The sequence below is a fragment of the Prenolepis imparis genome, unplaced genomic scaffold, assembly GCF_030444845.1.
Source record: "Prenolepis imparis isolate NDT839.2.m4 unplaced genomic scaffold, iyPreImpa1.0 SCAF_15, whole genome shotgun sequence".
NCBI classification, from domain to species: domain Eukaryota; kingdom Metazoa; phylum Arthropoda; class Insecta; order Hymenoptera; family Formicidae; genus Prenolepis; species Prenolepis imparis.
The window spans coordinates 5,483,828-5,502,997 of record NW_028141173.1 but is presented as its reverse complement, the minus strand read 5'-3'; the positions used below and the strand labels follow the sequence as shown (position 1 = coordinate 5,502,997).

At 33.5% G+C, this 19,170-nt stretch overlaps 3 protein-coding genes across 7 annotated transcripts in view; 1 reads left to right on the top strand and 2 right to left on the bottom strand.

The window, feature by feature from the left end:
* The window catches only part of Ms (neuropeptide receptor myosuppressin), a 38,877-nt gene extending 34,172 nt beyond the window's left edge, over window positions 1-4,705 (top strand). The window contains exons 2-3 of one of the 3 annotated variants that reach the window (XM_083054953.1): window positions 2,731-2,933; window positions 4,197-4,704. In XM_083054953.1, the coding sequence (XP_082911079.1) occupies window positions 2,738-2,933; window positions 4,197-4,285 (285 nt within the window). In that variant the 5' untranslated portion in view covers window positions 2,731-2,737 and the 3' untranslated portion in view covers window positions 4,286-4,704. Of the gene's footprint in view, window positions 1-2,730; window positions 2,934-4,196 lie in introns of those variants that run through there. The other 2 variants (XM_083054952.1, XM_083054954.1) reach the window with 2 other exon arrangements.
* Window positions 1-6,030, bottom strand: part of LOC145945793 (acyl-CoA synthetase short-chain family member 3, mitochondrial) — a 41,387-nt gene extending 35,357 nt beyond the window's left edge. Inside the window, exon 1 of one of the 2 annotated variants that reach the window (XM_083054948.1) lies at window positions 5,917-6,030. Coding sequence is in view for 1 of the 2 variants with exons in the window: in XM_083054949.1 (XP_082911075.1) it covers window positions 5,917-5,923 (7 nt within the window). In the remaining variant the exon portion in view is untranslated. The remainder of the gene's footprint in view (window positions 1-5,916) is intronic. The other variant, XM_083054949.1, reaches the window with a different exon arrangement.
* A 1,842-nt stretch (window positions 6,031-7,872) lies between these two features.
* Window positions 7,873-19,132, bottom strand: LOC145945907 (C2 domain-containing protein 5). Of its 2 annotated transcripts, none has more exons than XM_083055161.1 (15): window positions 18,986-19,132; window positions 17,670-18,064; window positions 17,432-17,572; window positions 16,997-17,213; window positions 16,710-16,835; window positions 13,775-15,969; window positions 13,422-13,574; window positions 13,087-13,255; window positions 12,176-12,998; window positions 11,761-12,081; window positions 11,405-11,603; window positions 10,889-11,064; window positions 10,624-10,749; window positions 10,388-10,534; window positions 7,873-10,151 (listed from the first exon to the last, which is right to left on the bottom strand). In XM_083055161.1, exons 2-15 carry the CDS (start codon window positions 18,034-18,036, stop codon window positions 10,065-10,067), a joined length of 5,247 nt encoding a protein of 1,748 aa, XP_082911287.1. In that variant the 5' UTR covers window positions 18,037-18,064; window positions 18,986-19,132; the 3' UTR covers window positions 7,873-10,064. The 2 variants fall into 2 exon arrangements, with proteins under 2 accessions (XP_082911287.1, XP_082911288.1); XM_083055162.1 differs by lacking the exon at window positions 18,986-19,132 and adding an exon at window positions 18,420-18,943.
* Window positions 19,133-19,170: the final 38 nt, after the last annotated feature.

The following is a 19,170-nucleotide window of genomic DNA, read 5'->3' as shown; positions in this document are numbered from 1 at the left end:
TTATATTAAACTCAAGTTTATTCAATTTATTATACAAAACATAATGAAACGTTTATACTTTCCATTTATATTTTATTATGTTTTGTCTCTTAAATATATGAATTCGTTTTTATAATTCGCTAATGATTAAGAAAATTGGCTATTTAATTGGCACAATTCCTTATTATGAATTAATTTTTATTTAATTTTTTTTATTTATTAATGTAATAGACCTATTACATTAATAAATAAGAAAAATTAAATAAAAATTAATCAATATTAAATACTTCATTTATAATATTATTAAATTTTTAGCATTTTTGGATGGGTTTTATAAATGGGTTTTTAAGTAAGTTTTTTAAAGTGGGTTTAACCCAATAAAACCCGGTGGGTTGGGCCCACTTAGTCAAACCCTGGAAATAATCGGCTGTGAAATTGGGGATATTATTTCCCCCAAAATATTATTTCCATTAACAAGTAATATTCACCAACTGTCATATGGGAATTCTAAGATCGAAAAGGAGAACGATTTTTATTATTTCTTTTTTTTTTTATACGAAGAAGCAATAATAAGTGACATTTATCCGAGAATTTCAGCATCAAAAGCTTGCACGAAACTATACGAAATTTAATTGCGCGCGCGAGATATTTCTTTCCACGACACAGCTCCTTTCGCGTCTTACAAAGATGAAAGGAGCTGTGTATATCAAATTTCTCGACTCTTCGACTATAATGTAAACCTCTGTTTTGCTCTCACCCTGTTGGATTCTTCCCGACGCGAACGAAATAAAAACTATCGGACAGTCCGAGCACGAGCGTAACGCGATTTCTCTTCCACCCTTTGAATTTGCTCATACATAAGATCGTATTTTTCTCAATAAGTTCTGTATATCCGACGCTCTCTTTCAGATCAATCCTTCTCTGTAATGCGATGCACTAGCGATCTTTCTTAGTCGACTCTTGTTCCTATCATTTCTCTCATATACTACACAAATTATTCAGCTTACATTCTCTGCGAAATACATACATATATATTTGCAGTACGATGCATGATCTAGTTTCCACCAAGTAATACAAAATGTGCATAAAAGAACTATATGGCATGCGAGGCAATATGACATTTACACAAATTTAAATGTATATATAAAATTGCAATTCACGGAAAGTAACGAAGAATATCTTACATTTGATTAAAAAGACATTTTATACAGCGACAGACAAATGTTAATAATAATTAATTAAACTGTCGCATTATTATCAATCAAAATATTTACTTCAATAATTCGTCTGCACAGAGATCAATTGTAATAGCATTTGTATTATGTAATTGTTATATATGTATACTAATGCAGATGTGTTTATCGAATCATATCGTGTGATATTTCCATTCAGAACACATGAGCATTGGCACGTGGACATCTAATGTATGACGTTCTCACAATAGGGTGTCTCATATAATAGACTCTCCTGTCGTTTGAGGAAATCGCATCGATATACCTCAGAGATCAATATATGCAAGCATTAATTTCTCTGTACATACGGCATAATGTAGATGCATATAAAGCAAGACTCTGAGAAAATGTATAATTCACGATTTATAACTCGATATGTCATTTCCTCCGAGCCCAAATAGAACATAAAACTCATAATGAGATCAATATATGCAAGCATTAATTTCTCTGTATATATGGCATAATGTAGATGCATATAAAGCAAGACTCTGAGAAAATATATAATTCACGATTTATAACTCGATATGTCATTTCCTCCGAGCCCAAGTAGAACATAAAACTCATAATGACACATCATGATGACGTCATTTAAAAGTGATTTTGGAAAAAATTTTTTATATATTACAGTTATTTGTTTATTGTTCACACACATTCTAACAATTATTCAAGCAACATCAACTTTTTAAAAGTCATCATATAATGCAATTATTTTATATTAAGAGGATTTAAATCTAATGATTACTTTTGTCATCTTTAAATCATTTTTGAATCATTTTTGTCCAGATAACTTTTAAGTGATGAATAAAATCATGATGATGTCATTGTTACGTCATTATGAGTTTTATGTTCTACCTGGGAGTACATGTTATTTGTGTCATATTTAAACTTTAAACCTACACGGAAAAAAACAGTATAGTATAGGTATACACATAAATTTGATTATGCCAGCCAGATAATAATAAATCTGGTTGGCACAATCAGATTTATTTGTGAATCTACCATACTGTTATTAATTTAACGATTTGAAAGTATATCTAAAGCTTTGCGCCTCTATTAAATGTACAAAATAAGTTCTACATATAAATATATTTATATTTATATGTAGAAATAAATATAATTATAATAAATATATAAAATATAATAATATAAATATAATTATAAATTATTAAAAGAGATCATTATATTTTTTTATACGACTTTTCAAAATTCAACATCTGATATATCAAGAGTCTCAAGAATAAAAATTTTATTCAAATAAAATTCACTGTAAATTCAAAATAAAATGAAAGTAATATATAGAAAATAATTATATATTTATATAAATGTATTTTATTAGAATCGTTTATTTCAGTGCGATGAAATAACGAATAAGTGACATATGATAAAATAACGTCGGACGTTTATATATATATGAGTCTTGATTTTTTCGACTTTATTAAAGCGTAGGAGGAAGCAAAAAAAAAAAATATACTGTTAATCGGTAACGAAACGGTACATCCTGCACATCCTTTTCTTATAGCCCGAAGATGATGAGCTCGACGTTGATGATTTTCATATCTGTGACGACCATGGCAATCTTGTCCGGCGAAGCTTTCGCCGCTTTGCCCGCTCAGTGCAATTCAGGATTTCTCGAGGAACTTCCACCCAGACTGCGTAAAATCTGCGTCGCTTTCGCCAGAATATGGGACGCCAGGGAGATGAACGATTTCGTCGACGACAGAGGTAATCGAATTGTCTCAACCGAATCATTTGTTTCATTTGCGCACGTCTTCTAATGATTCTTCAGGGTAAATTCTTTTTAGAATAAAAAAGCGAATCCCGCGCAAGTGTAATTTATATGTGCTTACAGGTACCTATATATTTTTTATTTGTTTGCATATTAATTTTTATAAACGAAAATTAATAATATATACAGTGCCCGGCAAAAATAAAAAGCCATCTCATTTGTAAGACTGGTTTGCTTCATAAAGGTATAAAAAATTATGTTTTTTATAATTGAAAGTTATTAATCAATTAAGTGCTTTTTATATTAAAAAGAAATCATATATTTTTTTTTAATACTATATTTATTTCTAAACAATCGTATATTTAAAAGCGACAAAATAAAACATTTAATTATAATATTCATAATATTACATTTATAATTTATTATAATTATATAATGATTTTAATTATAATATATTTTAATTTAAAGAAATAACATTATTTTAATTAATAGTTAATATGATTTTCTTTAGCCTCAATAACTTTTTGAAGTCTTTTTAGTGTGCTTTCAATTAAATTTTTCAAATGTTATGAATCCAGATTCTTTATTTTGTCACTCTTAAATATACAATTGTTTAGAAATAAATATATAGTAATAAAAAATGATTCTTTTTTAATTAAAAATATTTAATTAATTATTAAATTTTCAATTTCAGTTTTAAAAAACCTATAACATATTTTTTTTATGAATCAAACCAGTCTTATAAATGAGGAGGCTTTTTATTTTTACCGGTTACTATATGACTCTCTTTAAATCTAAAATTAAATAACTAAGTAAATGGCAATAAGAAGAGCCTGGCGCTGTCAGTAGGACGCAAATACAATAAAACCAAGATTAAAACAAGATCGCGAAGTTTATTATTATCATATTATTATTATCATTAATTGCTCATTAAGGATGATAAGAATAAACTTCACGATGTTGTTTTAATCTTGGTTTTATTGCATTAAATTTGCGCCCTACTGACAGCGCCAAGCTCTTATTGTCATTTACTTAGTTATTTAATTTTACATTTAAAGAGCCATATATATTATTAATTTTCTCGTTTATAAAAATTAATGTGCAAACAAATAAGAAAATATACAAAGGTACCTGTAAGCACATATAAATTACATATACGTGGGATTAGCTCTTATTGCCATTTACTTATATAGTTAATTAATTTTTATATTATTGTATCAATTGTTAAATATTATCTTGTATGTTTAAATTGTTTTCAGAATATCGAGAGAACTTGCCCCGTTATGACAGCAGTGTCAAGAGGCAAGATGTCGATCACATTTTCTTGCGCTTCGGGAAACGACGTTAAAAACAACGGCCTGCTCTGTATTCGCACTAGAGATAAACGATCTCAAATTCTCTTCTCAATTATTCGATCGCCCCGTCATCGATTCGTAGGACATTTGCCGAATGTAAAAAAAAAAAAAGAGGAAGAATTTATAATCACCGCACGTACGCGCTAAAAGACGAAATTATCTCTCCCTATTATTAATAATATTAACAGCCTCTTTGATAATCTTCATTTTCGCTGTATTTAAACAGTATTAAGGGATCAAATTGGTCTTTTCGAGCGTCCTAGTGTTGAATCACCGATTTGAAAGTAAGTATGTCTTGAATTTTTAAGTTTTAGTGCAATTAATTTTCTATATCCTCTCTTTGTTCGATAAAAATTGTACGTTATTTATGGAGAATCTTAATTAGTTTTATATCTATTAACAGCCAATGTTCTATTAGTGGAACACATTTTTTATTAAAGATTAATTTTATATAAAAAATTATTTTTGTAATATAAATATATATATAAATCTCTCTTTTTTTTTTTTGAGAAAAAAAACACAGTATTATAAAATTTTCAGTATTTATAAAATACTCTCTCATATGTAATGAGCTCAAAAATTTTTTTCTTTTTCACCAAATTAGAGAAACAAATTCCACGATACTCTTTCGTCAATCTTAAATAATTTTACGTGCAAGCATATTCTTAAAATCGCGACGAATAGAGGGATGTAACTGCATTACACAACAAGTGTATCATTTTAATCCACACTGTATCTCGTGAATGTCTCGAATTTACTCGTCTATTAATTCCATGTCCTACTTTAACTAGACTTTACGATTAGATTAACATCGCCACTTTACGAATGTAAGAACGTAGGAACGTTGTGCCGTATCGATTTTCGCGCGACTACTATTTCCAATTAATCACTCTCTCATCTTCGCGCAGCTTGCGGGATAATGACTCTCTCTAGATGAAAGTAAAGGGCGTTGTATAAGTTTCATATGCTATTTATTTTATAAATCAATTATTCCACGCTTCGTAACACGATCAGTATAGTGACGATTAGTTTGAACACGATGTAATTAAATTACGCACAAATTAAATTGAGTTAAAATCTTAGGATGAATAGCAAGCGATAGTTTATAAATTCACACACGCATTCATTTGCTATTTAATTTAATTTTGTTAATTCAAATAATTAGCTTTAAGTTCTATTTCTCGGTATGCAGGATGCAAAAGTGAACATATAGCATTATTAAAGAAAATTGAGATAAATATTTCTGTAGCAAAAAATATTAAAAGAGATCGTTATATTTTTTTTAGTAACTTTTGAAAATTTAACATTTAATATATCAAGTCTCAAAAATAAAAATTTTATTAAAATAAGATTCACTATAAATTCAAAGTAAATTGAAAATAAATAATAATATTTTATTATTCATTTATTATAAATAATATTTTATTATTGTTATAATAAAATTAATTATCTCTAAATTTAATAATGCTATGCATTCACTTATCGTCATTTTTGAGAGAGACGGCATTTATTACAGTATTTATTGCAAAAAAGAAGATAGAAGAAATATAAACAAGTGTAAACAGCTATTTGAATAAATAAAGTATGAATTAAATAGTGAATGAAAATATATAAGTATAAATACCTTGCATGATGTGTCCTGAAGTTAAGCTAGTACCTTTCGATCTTATCTCGTCAATCGATCAACTTATATAGTTTTAGTTGTATTAAAAGATATGTGCTGAAGCTTCGACCTGTTCTTAAAGACTGTATTATTTACAATGTCTTTACGCCTTACTCATTGAATACATTCGCATAAGTATATGTATATTATATATACATAATACATAATTATATATTATGGAAGAAAAATGAAAAAATCGATGTGATACATATGTTAATTACTAATTACATATGTGAAGTAACATAATCATTATAATAGGCATATGCATATACACATACATATAAAGTGATTCTCTCAGAACACTTGTTGGTTACTATATAATATATAATTATATTATATATATATAATTATACCCCCTACACCTTTTCCCATTCGCTGTGCAATATTAGAACTGTTTTTGGTGTACGCAATGGAAGATATTTTCAGTATATTCTATAAATTTATTGAAATTGAAAATATTTTTTCTGAAATATGCACCGCCCATATATTAAACAATGCAACAAGACTTAGAATTTTATCGGGCAAATTATGAAAGAATAGATATAGATACATATGAATATATGTATACATGTAATTTATTTTTATGCAATCTATAAGGCAAATAATCATTTATAATCGCCGATGAAGTAATTAACATGCGGAATGTTTCGACATTTTATTAGAAAACTGAAGAAAGAAAAAGGAGCAAAAGAAAAGCTTTGAGCGCGATTAACTTCCAACGAGATTCGCGATTTCCGGCTGCGATCGATGGACCAAACTTGCGGAAATCGAGCTCTGCGAGCTTCGCTCGCGAGCAAATGAAGATGGGGATGATGAAAGAGAACGAAAGAGACATCAAGAGTATTAATGAAAGTTAACTGTTCGAGAAATAGGTAAAAATTTACAAATTGAGATTCTCTATTGTCGCGATTTGTTATCACACGCACATATAAAGAATTATTATTTCTTTTTCCTTCTTTTCTTATCTCTTCGCGCATCTAATATATCGAACGCAAGAAAAATCGAATTTTTAAGGTCGACAATGACGCGCAGACTCCGGAGATTGATGTCTCTCATCGTCTTAACAATTATCTGTGCGGCAATATTTGTTTTTCTCGGGTCGACCATCCTGCATTCCAAGTAGTCTTTATCGCGTGTATGCGTAGGGTAACAAAAGAGATCTTGCATCTCGCCTTCCTTAATTTAGCCCACGTACATCTCTCGGTGAAGCATATTTTATTCCCGTAATTGCATTAATTTATCTCGTTTTATCCGCGTGATGACGTGATGATAAGGCAAATTTAGAAATGTATATAATCATGAGATAAAAGATATAGATAGATTATCTGAAACAAAAAGAGATATATTGACTCAAGATCAAAGGTTTATTTCACATTTTACAATTTGCTTTCAGATTATATTTTAGATATATATCTCGAAATATTAAAAATTTATTTTAACTAGATATTTAAATATACAATTCATACGCACACTTAATATATATAATTTATTTTTTTAAATGACTTATTTTTTAGATATGCGCGAATTTTTTGATTGTTTTTACAAAAATACAAGTTTTAAAAATTTACATGTATCCGAAAAATAAGTTTTTTACATTTAATAAATATTCAATTTTTGATAATTATACTATTATGGAAATAAGAGAAAATTAGAAAAAGATATATGGAAATTGATACATATAAAAAAATGCACAGTAAAATAAATAATATATATATATATTATTTATAAATTATATATATATATATATATATATATTTAATTTATATAATTTTCGTATATCTTTTTTCAATTTTCTCCTATTTCCATAATAGTATAATTATTAAAGATTGAATATTTATTAAATGTGAAATATATGATTGAGATGCATTCTAATATTACCAAACTTTGATGCGATGTAAAGGATTAAAACGAAGAATATTCCACACAATTCTTTATTAAAAGGACACTCTTATTAAATAAAAACAATTTATTCGTTACTTATATTTGAGTGCTAATACGGTTTACTCAAAGTCACATATCGCACAATATCTTCCACTTATCCTGACTGAAATTTAATCTGAGAACGGTCACCTCGGATCACTTTATATGAGTCGGACTATCATGTTTAACCCTCATTTCGTACAATAAGCAATAAGCTTTATAGCATATAAAATATATCGTAGCACGAGATATTTTATACAATAAAATTGATAAAAAAGAATAAAGAAACGAAACATCTGCGGTTGACTTAAAATATATAATTTTTTTGTTTTTTCCACAAATTTATTTAATTGATTCCAATTAAAGAGACTTGTGAAATTCATTAAATAAAGGATGAAAACATATATGCGAGTCGTAAGGACCGTTCTTGGATTAATAAAAATTTTTATATAACTAACAACGAAACTTCTCAAAGATTCTTGAGAGATAATTTAATATTAATAACAAGGAAACAAACAACAAACTTTGACTAGAGTTTAATCATCCACGTGTACATTTTTTGTTCGACACTCGACTCGTGTGCCTCATAATTATTTCTAATTATTTCTTCATCAACTATATAAGCAAGAGATAAATATAAAATACGATTTGTACATATCATATTTAGTCTGAAAATTATATCTAAAAAACTTTTGTTTCGATATATTCGAAAAATATTACATTACATCAAATATTACATTTTATTGCAATTTGGCACGTCTTGATGCATCGATATTGAGCGAACGCATTTATTCGAGCCGATCGTAATTATCATTCTTCTACTTTCCCTCGTTAATTACATGCTTTATTATGTACACAATAAATATTCGGAGAATTAAATATCAGCAATAATTGAGACTCGAAATTGCAAAAATCTGAGCGCTATTATTATATTAAGTTGTCGGAGATTATAAAAGTTATTTATAATATTTCATTTCAATGTGTATATTGATTTTCTTTTAATTGTCCATTTTTTGTAAATATTTATTTTTTATCGTACTTTAACATAATTAGATGCAAGAAGGTGGTTTGATTTTAATGAATCATTTTATGTTTAATTTTTTTAAAACAATAATTTTTTAAATTATTAAATTTGTAGATTCTGATGATTCTAAATTGGAGAATCGTGATCTTTATATTGTGATTATTTGTTATATTTTGTATAAAGCAAGAGAATATCCTATCATGGAATTCTTTCTGCATAATTTCAAAGGCACCTAGTGATCAAACTACATATATTAATGTAGGAAATAAATAGTTTCGTATATCCTGCAAATCTGATCTTGCCTTTAGAATATAATTCTACTAAAATTCTATAAAAAAAAAAAACTTGATTTAATCCTATCACATGTAAAAGTTCATGTGTAATCATGTGTAAAAGTTTGTTTTGAACAAAGGATGATAATAGTGCATTCTAAAGATTAATACACTATTTATTAAATAATTTGTTATTTATAATGCAATCACAGCAAAGACAAATAAACTGTTAAATATTTCTACAAATTTTATATATATATATATATATATATATATATATATATATTATTAGTCAATTTAGCTTCTTAGAAATCTCGTTTTCTAATTGTATTATCAATAACAAACCATTTTTAGATAAGCGAGTATCTATTGAATTATTATTAAAAAATTGAAGATGTTTTTGTACAATTGGAGAAATTACTGATACATATATCACATATAATATATAAAAGATATATGTATATCACGTGTTATGTATAACATGATATGGAAGATAGTATGAGAAAGAAAGAGATTAAAATGAGAAGATAAAACTGTATTTAATTATTAAATTTAAATATTATAGATATCTCAATCTCAGTTTATAATAATAGAGATTGATAATATGCCTTTGAGGCATATTTCATTACATTGTATTATCTTTATTTACAAAAAAAATGAGACTAAATATCCATCCTTTGGAAAAATAAATAAATGACAATATAGATTGCGACAAAGATTATTGTAAAACTAGATATTGCACAGTATTTCAAAAGTCTTGTAGTCAGTAATGAATTAGTCCTATTCATAATAATATTGTGTGTGTGTGTGTGTGATGTTGGCATTTAATTATATTGCTTAATAAATCCCAAATGTATAATCATTTACGGTGGCGCTGAATGTGGAGGCTGGGGTCAGCAATTTGAAATGGTGCTATGTTTCTCATCCGCGTAATAAGATACTGTTACAACATCACCACCTACGTTAATCAAGCATTGACCCTGAAAAGATATTTTTTTATGAAATATTACGATAAGGGTGCATATCAATTGTGAAAAATATACATTCGATTAAATAGCATATAATTTCTTTTTAATAAATAATATATTTTTAAATTAATCCTTATAATTTACTAATTACTAATATTGCTATTTAAAGAAGCGAGTTGTCAATAAAAGAATATTTTAGTATTTCTTATATTTCAGATACATTAAAATAAAATAATACTTTTACTAACTTGATTTTTGTGAGGGCTGTGAAGGAGTACGCATTGAGTCATAAAAAACGCTACCATAGCATTACCCCCCAATGCTGTAATGTGTGCGCGAACAATCGCCAAAACTTCCATCACAAAACTGTGAATGAAACCACTCAGTCCACCATTCTATAATACGTCATTATCAGAATCGTTAGCAGTTGCCTTTATAACATTTTGACAAGACTGAAAATCTAATGATTCTACGCAAAACTCACCTCCCGTATCGATGTACTTTCACGAATGAAGAAAAAATTTAGATTGCCTTGATACCTTTCTATCCTTCCACCTGGTAGATAAGATAAAGGTGTTATATCTACCCCGTATCTTCCTTTCAAAGGCACCTATAATAAATTAATTACATTTTTATATCATTATCGCTCAAGCAAGTAATTACGTTAAGGAAACAAGTATTGCAAGTGTTGCAAGAAAATTTGGATATATATATTTAAAATATATATAAAAAAAAAATATGTTTCTCACATGTTTACGTCTATGAGTGGTGAATGATTTTAAACGTAAAGGTGAGCGTGGTCTTGGCTTTTGTACAGGAGCAGCACTTAAGATTGTAGGATTGACACAAGTGCGTGTCGCATTGTCAGATATCGCATTATTTTCTACTTGGTCCTCGTCAAGACTGAATATCATATCACTATCATCTAGAAAAATAAGAAAAAGAAACGAAATTAACGTTTGGAGTGTATTCTTTAAAGAGAATTCACACTTTTCAAAAAATTTTTAGATAACATTAAACAAAGCAATAAAAAACAATTATGCGATGCTATGCTTGTCATCTGCATAATAAGATATTGTTACAACATTGCCATCTATGTTAATCAAGAACCCTGAAAAGATATTTTTTACGAAATATACGATAAGTGAGCGTATCAATTTATAAATATATATACTTTTTCATTTTATATATATATATATATCGTAATAATTTCCTATGTTAATAAAATCTTAATATTTGCAGAAAAGAATTGCTTCAAGTAGTACCTGACTTTCTTACTTGATCCTTGCTCTGGGAACGACATACAATTTTCCTTTTATATTTATTCGCATTCAAAGGTTCTCCCAATCCAAGCGCCATACCAACGACAGTCAATTGTATTTCATCTTGCTCAGGTAACGCTACTTTAAACTGCATATCACACAGAGCGCAAGGAACCATCCTCCTTAATTTAAAATACAAGGACTGAAATAAAGCAAAAAACGTTTCTTGATAAGATAAAAACCACTTAACAATTTCTCTTTGCAGAATCTATTTTATAAGTAAATATGTAATATATATGAGTAACTGCGTAGAGTAAAAAGATTCCTATGAAACATTTTAGAGACGAAAGATCTCATACCTGAAGCAATTTGGCGAAATATTTCGATGGCATCGAGGCGAATTGTCCTGTAGGGATCTTAGTCCTGAAGACCTGTGTAAACATTTGTAGATTCCGAACGATTTCCAAATCTTCCAAGCCAGGTATTGTCTGCGTATTAACGACGTGAAAATCATCAGGCGGCCTGTTGTCCATCAGCGACGATATCCGATCCATATCCTCGATGTCGTCCACTTCCAAGACACACGCGTCGCGAGTACCCAGTCCAAGGTCAAGTTCCGGTAGATCCTCGTCCGATTCGTCTGTATCGGAAGTACTCGGAACGCGTCCATTTTCCACTTCCTACAATCGCGCGACGATATTATAATTAACGAAAGAAGAATTTCTAGCACGTTATTCATTGATATTGAAAACTTTGATGTTAAATCCCACGTACGTTGACTCCAATTGGTTTCAGCCGATAAAATTCTCTATTCTTCTTCACCGTCTCTACGATAGACTTTTGCATTTCCGCCAATTGCTCCTCGTTGTGCCACGAATTGCCGGACGCTATTTGCGGAATGGTGGGCGGCGGTAACGCCGTGAGATAAATCGCGGTGCCTACCGCCATGCCGATTATAAACCGTTCTCCCACGGAAACCTGCAGCTTGAGGCCGAAGATCGCGTTCATGCCTTTAATCTTGAGCTTATTCAGCAGCAAACTGTGGAGCTCGTATTCCAGGAAAGGCAGACAATCGGATATCTCCTTCGCGTTCAACTCGCCCCGCAGATCCTTCTTGCTCTTGCACACGATGACCTGTATGAAGCAGCCTCTTCCGGTCGTCGGTATATTCGCCGGCACCTCTATAGTGGTGAACATCACGTCCGGGACTTTGGCACGTTTGCATATGGCACACTTTGATACGTTAACTCTAAATGGCACGCTACTCTCGCTGTAAGGAAGGTGGCACAGATTGCACCGTAATTGCGATTGGCCGCACGAGCCCTCGTGCTCGTTGCTCTCGGAGGAACGTCGGTGCAGCTTCCCGTTTAGCCGCTCCGGATGCGTCACGGTGGTCACCGCGTCGCCGTCGACCTTCTCCGTCGCCTTCGTCACCGCCGTTGACTTTTGCTGGCCCTTCTCGCGATCCGAATCGACGGCAGCCGCGGGGACGCTTTGCTGAAGCTTATTTAGAACGACGCCGTCCGGGTCCTGACCGGAATTGTGAAAATTTATGACCGCCGCTGTACCGGAAGCACTCAGTACGCACACATCGTCGCTGTGGAAAGAGTATCGATGATGTAACGAGGTAGAAGATTAAGAATGTACAATCTGAATTGAGAATTAGAAAGCCGAGAGGATCTTACCATATACTAGTTTCTTCCTTGTAGCCTATAACAACGTTGCAAGCCAACGCTCTCGCGTGCGATCTAACTTCCATCCTGATTTCGGTCCACCACGCGTCACGACCCTCCGGTTCCTCCAAATTGCTTATCCTCTCGATTAATTTCACGGATCTCGAGCTCACTAGGCCACCTATTTCCAGTAGAAAACTCAGTTTGTCACTTGATTACACTTGTTGAAAATTTTTATACTTATTTTCAGGATCAATTATTTTTATTTATATGCAACGTTAAAACTGAATGCACATGAGATTATATGCGTGATCTTGATGAAGATGTTCATAAGTAAGTGTAATTACCTATATGCAATATGAAGCCAGGTGGATAATGTTGCATTGTGATAAACGGATACTCTAACATTTCCAACGTATCTTGATTCATAGATCTGACCATCGCAGCTGGTGTCCTTAAGGGTCCCGCCATCGATCTGTCACTGCTGCCGAGAGAGTTACCTGAAGCGCAACGTGATCTTTTCATCTTGCTTTTCCTTTCTTCTTCGATCAAATCAATTGAGGGAAAACTAGATCCCAATTGTAAGTATATATATAAGAATAAAAATTGTAAAAAGAAGCAATTCTCTAATCACGTTTCGTACAATTGCAGCGATTAGAGAGGGAAGTAACAGGGAGTCCCTTATTCATTTGGAGCTCACCTTTGGGAGTAACACTCAGATCGGAATCGCTCGATCTTCGATGAAGCGGTACGTTGGCGAGGATTCTGGTCGCTGGTGACTGGGACATCTTCACGGTCATCGAAGAAACGGCCGGAAGCGGGTAAGACGGACTGACGGACGCCTCGTCTTGCTGCCTAAGATCGGGAGAAGGACGGGACACACACGTGTTGTGAGTTATATTAGCCGTGTTAGTGGGCTTAGTGCGATCAATGTGACATGACGCTCTCTCGAAATTACAGATTGTGGTGCGTTTGCGAGTATTACAGTTGCCGTTGACAGATATCGCGAGCCCGGCCGAATCCCGGTCGAAACCCGTAGGAGAGAGCAGGGCGACTCGCTTCGAACCGCGCGATACGACAGGACGATCGGTTAAGTTGGCGAGGGAGGAGCCGCAGGAACGAGAAGTGGTATGGAGAATCGAAACGAGCGGCTGCGAAGAGAGGTGATCGGGGCTCGAGCGGACGCGCGGAAGAGGAACGTCATCCCCGCGACGTCGTCTGCGCGACTGTCTTCTCGTGGATGTACCTCGCGAAGAAATCACCTTCTCGGGCGAATTATTCCCCGATGCATTAGCAACTCTCTTGTGCACCTTCCTCTCGCGCTTCTTTCTCTTTTTGCTTCTCAGGGATACGGTTCTCTTTTTCCCGTGATGGGTCGACACCATCATCGTCGTGTCGATCAGCTGGATCAGATCATGCATGCATCTCCGTCTAACGGCGACGATCGCCCTCGTCCGCAGCTCTTCCTTCGATAAGCTCGCGCGGGATGAATCGGACGCTGGAGGTAAATCGATCGCTGGATCATCTCTTTCTCTATCCGCACTTATATGATCTTCCGTTTCAGCGGGAGACGGGGACTCAAGTTGCGGTGCCGATCGTTCGATCATTTCACGCAAAGAATTATCGAATCCGAATGTGGTATCTTCGCTGCGGTATCGCTTCTCCAATTTTTCGAAAGTACCGAACGCTTTACGGCTCGCGTCGTCGATTTCTCGCTCATCCGATGAAGAAATCGTTGTCGGAACGAAGGTATCGCTCTTCGCCAAGCTGCGCGAGATCGTTATGTTAGAACTTTCATGGTTCGACAGTCCAATTGCGTCGACGGACGTGTCCGAGTCCGCGCTCTCGTGAATGTCCACGGTAATTACAGGGATTATCGCGTCATTTTGTAGCTCGATATCTTTCGTGTTCGCTAAATCCGGATTCGACGATGACTGACAATTCGTCGCTACATTCGAATCTACTTGCAGGGTAGAATCCGTGCAGCTTTCCACGCTGGAACGTACGGTGATGGGAATCGTCTCCTGGAGACTGGACGAGTCTCTGCCTCCGTCGAGCGAGTACCTTGAATCGCCCAAGATATTGTAACTGGCGGTGCCGTTCGACGATTCGTCGTCCGAGGAGTTAGCGTCATCGTCGTCGTCGAAGGAAGACATCTCCGTCTCGTCGATCAACGATGATGCGTTGTCCTGTTGCTGCCCTTCATCCTTGACGTCCGCATTTTCCCGAGGACTCTCTCTACAACACCCTCCACTAGCTTCCTTCGTCGCGATCGATTGTTCGTCGCTGGGAAAGATCAAGGTAGGATCATCATTTCCGACATTCTCCAAAGGCATATGACGTATAGAACCGATCAGTAAGGCGGCCATTACGTTAGTTTTAGTTTCATTCTTCTCCCTCTTGGAATTCATAGGAAACGATCGGGTCAGATTCGCGTCGGAATCGGACCGCATAACAAAATGATTCTCTTCACCGACCGAATCAAATTTACCACGCAGATGCCTGATCTGTTTGGAGAGTCGATCTCTCGACGATTCCTTCTTGACGGCGGCGTCTCCTGGTACGTTCCTATGAAGTTCCGCAGACGGGGCGAGGTCCGAACCGCTGGAAATGGCCGTCCTTAGATTCATGGTGCTCAAAGTGTTGCATCGGAGAAACGGGACGCGCTTGCCACGTGCATTCCTTCGCGTCCAGGCACATCCAGGAGCCTCGGGTGTCCTCCTCGAACGTTCTAGACGCGGCAGCGACGATAAGGATCTCGCGTAAGATGAAAGACCCCTGTTCGTGGGGATGCGCACGGGATACGAAGCGGGACTAGAAATGGGTATGACTGGCATACTGTCATCTAAACGTTCTGTTCGCGCTTTAGTGCATGAGGAGAGCGCGAATGTGATCCTACGCAAACGCATGTGGGTATAGGAAAGACAAAAAAATATTCATTTAATATCTCCTTAGGAAAGTTTAGCATAAGTAGAGGCAACCGAGAAATTGAATCATTTTGATTTAAATCAGGATATAACATAAAAAGTATGGAAATATTTTTACTTATTACGTAGAAGAAATGAAATCAAAATCATGATCAAATATAAGAGGTCAAACAAAGTGGTTCAAGTGAGTATCAATAGCTTATCGCAAAAGACGTTATGTAATTTGGCTTTATGACACCGAAATGATATACTAAAATAACAAAAAGCAAATATATATATATTTCTATCAATTATCCCTAATTTTGCTTTATATAATATATATATATATATATATATATATATATATATATCACATGATTGTTCTAATCTCTATAGATTAGATGATTTGCTCGATAAATTCAACTCGCCCATATCTATCTGTCAGAGTATTTTCAGCCGCGAGAGATAGAATGTCTCATTGTCAGTGTCTCATAAAATAGAAGGAACTACGTTTCCTTGTACGAAATTCTCGAAATAGCTTGTTTATGAACGCCAAGTTTATGGTCGGTCTGTTACGAGTTGGCGACACGATTAATTGGCTCGTGATGCCAGACGCAATTGCGTGATAATTTTACCGTTTATCATAATGATCCAACGTTTAATTGTATTCGACAACGAAGCACCGTCTATTTCGATACAATCCAATGTTGGAGATATAAAAGTACTCACTCCTCGATGTTGACATTATCGCAAGGGAAACCGAGAACATCGTGTAATTTTACGAGCGTCACTGCTGTGCCTATTCCTCTGGCAACGATACCGGATTCACCTTCCAGGTCGAAGTTTTGCAGATACCTGATATTAAATTAAATATTAAAGTAACGAGTAATCGGATATTCAAAATATCTTATTAAATCAAATTCCTTATATTAAATTTTTTGAGCAACATTGATTAATGTATGAAAATGTATCTAGAGAATTGAAAGTTTTATTCTAGAAGAAAAGAAGAGATGTACCCAATCACAGCATTTCCACCGAGATCCAAGGCTTTCAATCCAATCTTCCTTTGAACTTCTCCGCTTAATTTAAAAAATAAAGTCTGTCGTGCCTCGTTTGATGCTCTAGGCGTTCTTATCTTATCGATCCATTTATATTCAGGATCGTCGCTAACTACAAGTTCTTCAACAAATCCATGTATCATTTGTGCATGATATCCATATGGTATGTTTGGTGCTGAAATATAGTATATCTTGATTATATTTATTATATTTATAAATCTCTTTCAGTTATTATTTTTATTAATTCTACATTATGTATATATATTAAATTTATGTATACATAAATTTAAAAAAGTAATGTTTCATACAACAAAGAAATTAATTGTGAAATCAATCTACTATTGTCTATTATTCCTCTTAAAAATGCACAGATTTACTTAAGAATATGCTTACAATAAAAGAATTGTACCCCACACGACGACTGTCTAAACTTGTTAAAATCGGAGAATAACTCCACCTTGATAATAATATTTACTTCGCCACGTATGCCATGCATTGTATCAAATACAGGTATCCATCCGGTCATAACTGATCCTGCAAAAGTAAATACACAAAAAAGTACTTGAGAAATTTAAAAAATATGAGATAAATATAATTCACATTTCTCATGTCATTTATATATATGTATTACCTTGCGAACCAGCACTGGTATTTATAGTTGCTTCTAGGGTCCAAATATTTTTTACTGGAGGCAGCATACCATGCAATAATAAAGGATTCAAGTTTATGTAAACTTTGCCTATCGCATCATTCGCAGAGTATGTATCGTGATCCATTAATCTGATTTGCAACGGTTCATCCTGCAACTCTGCATCGTCAACTTCAAATCGATACCACTCTGAATTCCATTGCGGGTTCAATGATTTTCGACATACATCCGTCTTGTATGTTATTGTGCCAAACTTTAATTCCACATATGCATCTGTTGTATCACCAGAACGATCCATAACTGGTAAATTACGACCAGCTAATATTTTCACTTTTATTTTTCCAGGCATTGTGTCACCTTAGTATCCTACAGATAATCTGCAACAAAAACACATTCATGTTAATTCAATCGCATGTATTATGTTGCGTACAAAAGATCGAAATGTCAAACACATATTATTATTGCACAATAAATGGCACTTTATATTTTATTTCTACTGAAGTAAGAAAGATTTTACTGCAATTTTTAAATAACTTTTCAAGATTCAGAAGAAAAGACACACTGAAAAACAGTTGTTTATTCGAATACTGTGATATCAAAAATGAGTAGAGTGATAACAGAAAGTTCATCACATTTTATTGGCGAAAAATTCAATCATGAACATTTTGTTATATGAACAGTTTCATCTTCTCGATCTTTTCGGATGATTATCAACAAAATTTATTTACTCACTCTTTAGTTATAATTAAATTGCAGTGAAAAACACAACTCCGGCGAGACGCATAACAGCGAGTTTCAATGAATTCGTCACGACACGACTGAATTAATTAATGAACCAATTCATTTAACCACCGTTGCATTCTGTTTGGCACGCGCGATCCAAAAATATATGAATCGTCTAAAATTAAACCGTGTGTTTTTACAGATATTTTAATGTCGGCCACATATAAAATCCTTGTCATTTCAAGCATATTACATCGCAATTTGCTATCGTAAAGTTCGAACGAAAATAAAACGAAACATATATCACACATCTGCACATGTGTCGCAAGTAAAATTTATTGTTAGATTTAGAAAAAAATTCAGTATCTCTTTTTGCGGAAAACTAACCAGTGGTTAGTAACCACACACAAATCTTGTGAGCACCACTCCATCTATACACACATATCCATTTCGCAAACTAAATGACAGAATCAATTTTCCTTCTCTCGACTATCGATAAGATCATTGTTTAGTCGCGCACGATTTTTTTCTCTATTTTATACCATAAATATATTAAAATACATATATTCACGTACGCATGTAGTTGACAGACCGCTGTGGCACACATATTCTTAATAAGAAAACGATTTTTCGAGACATCTTTAAGGAGAGAGAGAGAGAGAGAGAGATCAACTGCGTTCTTTTCTCTCTCTCGCTTCGCCGCGTTGCGTAGTAGAGGACAGTGGAGAAGATACTGCGCGCGCCGCGCGTCGTGAGCACG

What these genes read in the sequence shown, in the direction of transcription:
- LOC145945907 (XM_083055161.1), bottom strand. Translation starts at nt 18,036, where the DNA reads ATGCCTGGAAAAATAAAAGTGAAAATATTAGCTGGTCGTAATTTACCA. An exon ending in GGTGGAAATGCTGTGATTGG is followed by an intron (nt 16,836 to 16,996) that starts GTACATCTCTTC and finishes ATTTAATATCAG; the next exon opens with GTATCTGCAAAACTTCGACC. An exon ending in GGATCAAGTAAGAAAGTCAG is followed by an intron (nt 11,065 to 11,404) that starts GTACTACTTGAA and finishes TTATTTTTCTAG; the next exon opens with ATGATAGTGATATGATATTC.